The following is a 3,053-nucleotide window of genomic DNA, read 5'->3' as shown; positions in this document are numbered from 1 at the left end:
CCCGCTCAGCCCCGCGGCTGGGCCGGCTCTCGGGGTCCCTCTAGTGACACGCGTGGGGACGGCGCGGCGCGGCTCGGCATGGCACGGCGCGGCATGGCACGGCTCTGCCCGGCACGGCACGGCACGGTGCGGGGGAGCCCGCCCGGCGCTGCCCGCGGAGGCGAAGGGGCGCGGAGCTGCGCTTACCTTGGCGCTGCCGCTGCTGCTGCTCTCAACTTCTGGCGGCGGCGGCGGCGGGCCGGGGAGGAAGGCAGGCTGCCGGCACCGCTCATCCGTGTGTGCCCCGGCGCTTGACATGCTGCTCTCCTGCCCTGGCAGCGGTCGCGGCTTTGGCTCGCCTTCCCCGCGCCCTGTCTCGCTCTCCTCGCCTTGCCTTTTTGGAATGTCAAGTCCCTGCTTGATTTTGTCTGAAGGATGTTATTTTGATACGATCAGGTATTTTGTTATTCTAGAGAGCGAGCGAGCGCTTTCCTTTTCTTTCCTTTTCTTTCTTTCTTTTTTTTTTTTTCGTTTTTTGTCTGGTTTTCTTCCCCTCCTTTTTTTTTTTTTTTTCTCCTTTTTTTTTTTTTTCTTTTTCCCCCTTCTCTTTCTCTCCTTCTGCTTTGGCTGCCCCTTGGGTGGCTCTCACTTTTGTGTTTACTGCTTGCGTCCCCCTGGCCGGGGCGGAGGGGCTGGCTGCCTGACTACCCGCTGCTCCCAGCTGGCTGCCCCACGAGCGAGGAGACAGGCAGGGCGCTCCGGCTGCCCCCTTTTTATACCCCCCCAATGGGCATGCTCTGAGTTCCCCAGCGAGCACCAGCCCGGCCACGCAGCCAATAATGTTGCAGAGCGGTCTAACCCCCTCTCTTCCCTCCCTCCCTTCCTTTCTTCCCTCCTTCTCCCTCGTAACCCTCCGGAGTCCAGCTCGGGGAGGGAAGAGGGGACAGAAAGTTTCAGCCGCACGGTTTCTTCGCGGGCTGCTCCCTGGTGGGGGCTTTGACCCACCCGGGCCGTCCCCGGGGGAGCGGGGGCTGCGCGCATCCCCCGCCACCCCCGCAGGTGAGGGGAGGAGGTGGGGGTCCGGCGCTCCGAGCCCCTGCCCGAAATGCCGGGGGGCACCCCCCGAGCACCCCTCGCTGCCGGGCGGTGAGCCCCCAGCCCTGGGGGGGGAGATGGGGCAGCAGGAGGGTGCCGTGCCCGCCCCGCTTTCGGGGCTCTCTCTCTAGGTGCGTGCAGGGCACAGGTGTCCGCACCGTCCGCTGTGCCCCGTGCCGGCCCCCAAACTGCTCTGAAGGGCTCCCTGGCCAAGGCACGGGCATTCAGGGGTGCCAGTCACACAGCCCCCCTGGGCTCGCACGCCTGCCCCGGAGCCCTGCCCCGTGTTACGCGCCCCAGTGCGGGCAGGAGAGCCCCCCCTCAGCAGAAGTGAGCCCCCGCGCACATCTGTGTGGACAACATGGATGCTCCCCTTCCACAGGGCAGCAGCACTCAAGATTTTGCACCCTGCAAAAGCACCTTCCCGCAGCGGTTCCCTCTCACTAGGTGGTCTCTGCTTCCCGCGGGCTTCTGCAAGCCGAGCACGGTCGCCTTTAAGCCACAGGGGCTTTTCCCAGGTTTGGCTGTGGAGCAGCGCACGGGCTGAACGCGCTCCTCTGCCGCTGCTGCATGGCAGCTGCGCTGTGCTGCACTGGGCAGAACTTCCCTGCTCCCAAAGAGCTGCCCCAGGAGAAGGGACCCTGCTTGCTTTCGCCAGTGGCAAAGGTAGCCCCCGGCCAGCCCCCAGGAGCCCCCACACCCCCGCTGCTGCCCGGGTGCGTGCCCACTTGCGGGGAGGCAGGTTGTCCTAGGGGCACGCACCCTTCTGGGTGCGGAGAGGAGCAGAGCTGCTGGAGATCAGGCAGCAGGTGGGTCCATCTCAGGCAGCACTTGCCATAGGTAGTGGCATAAAAGGACTAGGATGCAGCAGCCCTCACCCCAACATGCAATAAAGAAAACTTTTTTTCTCTTTTTTTTTTTTTTTTTCAGTTTTCCACCTTTTTCTTTCAAGGATGAGGGCTTGGTGCAGTTCTGAACAGTCAGAATTTCCCTCAACAAGCCCAAGACAATGGGAGCAGGACAGGTCCTTTCTTACTAGGCTTTGGACATCCTTCCCTCCCCGGCATCCTTCTGTTCTCTGGGTTGTCCTCTGGGCTGTGTCGCCGCATATCCCACCCAGCGGACCTGGTGTCCGGGCTGTGGGCCTCAACTGAAACACTGGCACACCTGGGACAGAGATGTGATGCTGAGTGCGCACCAGACTCTAACACAAGCATCACATCTCAGCTCCTACACTGATATTTATGCATGTAAAGAAGTGGCCTGGCCATCAAAGAGACTGAGCATCTGCCGGTACGTGTCAGATCTCCAGGCTTCTTGCAAAAAGAGGCGTCTCCCTCAATGCTTACCTTTGGCTTTAGGAGTTTCTCCTAGATGCCCAGGACTTAGTAAATCCCAATCGTGGGTCCTTGCAAACCACTCAGCAGAGCTGGTCTCCTTAACAAAGAGCAACCACCTTTCCTCACTGCGAGAGCAAAACCCCATCAAAGGAAAGGACCCAACCTTGGCAGGGGGGTAAGCAGGGCTGTAAGCTACTGTTAATAGCTGAAGGAGCCCAGCTCCCTTCCCTTCCCCCAGCTCACCACAAGGACCTCCTGAGAGTAGACAAAAGAAAGCTTGGAGGGTTAATCTCCCTGAGAAAAACAAGTGATTTTCCAGTAAACAACTGCAATAGCAAACAATGGGGGTGAAAAATAGCGATCATAAAAAAGTCTGCTCGGAGGAAGAGGCGACCCAGTAAGAGAGGTGTCCCTCCAGCTGGGGGAAAAACAAGGCAGCAGTTTGGTGAAGCTTCAGCAGCAGCAGCAGCAGCAAAATAAACCCCACAAGTTGCCACTGGATCTACTTGTGTTTGTGCCTTTTGATCTTTTAATTGCTTCTTAGTTATCCTTCAGTGCAAATAAATAGTGCATTGTGTCAAGAAAGAGGAGGGGGGCGGGGAAGGGAAGAAAGAGACACAAAAGAAAGAGCTGTCGCCC

The 3,053-nt window shown here is 59.4% G+C and overlaps 1 protein-coding gene across 1 annotated transcript in view; it reads right to left on the bottom strand.

The window, feature by feature from the left end:
• Positions 1-728, bottom strand: part of IGF2 (insulin like growth factor 2) — a 35,597-nt gene extending 34,869 nt beyond the window's left edge. Inside the window, exon 1 of the mRNA XM_014959923.1 lies at positions 187-728. Within this exon, the coding sequence (XP_014815409.1) occupies positions 187-297 (111 nt within the window). The 5' untranslated portion in view covers positions 298-728. The remainder of the gene's footprint in view (positions 1-186) is intronic.
• Positions 729-3,053: the final 2,325 nt, after the last annotated feature.

Source organism: Calidris pugnax, unplaced genomic scaffold (genome assembly GCF_001431845.1).
Source record: "Calidris pugnax isolate Ruff unplaced genomic scaffold, ASM143184v1 scaffold435, whole genome shotgun sequence".
Taxonomy (NCBI): domain Eukaryota; kingdom Metazoa; phylum Chordata; class Aves; order Charadriiformes; family Scolopacidae; genus Calidris; species Calidris pugnax.
Note: the sequence above shows the minus strand (reverse complement) of the source record. Positions and strands in the feature narration are given on the sequence as shown.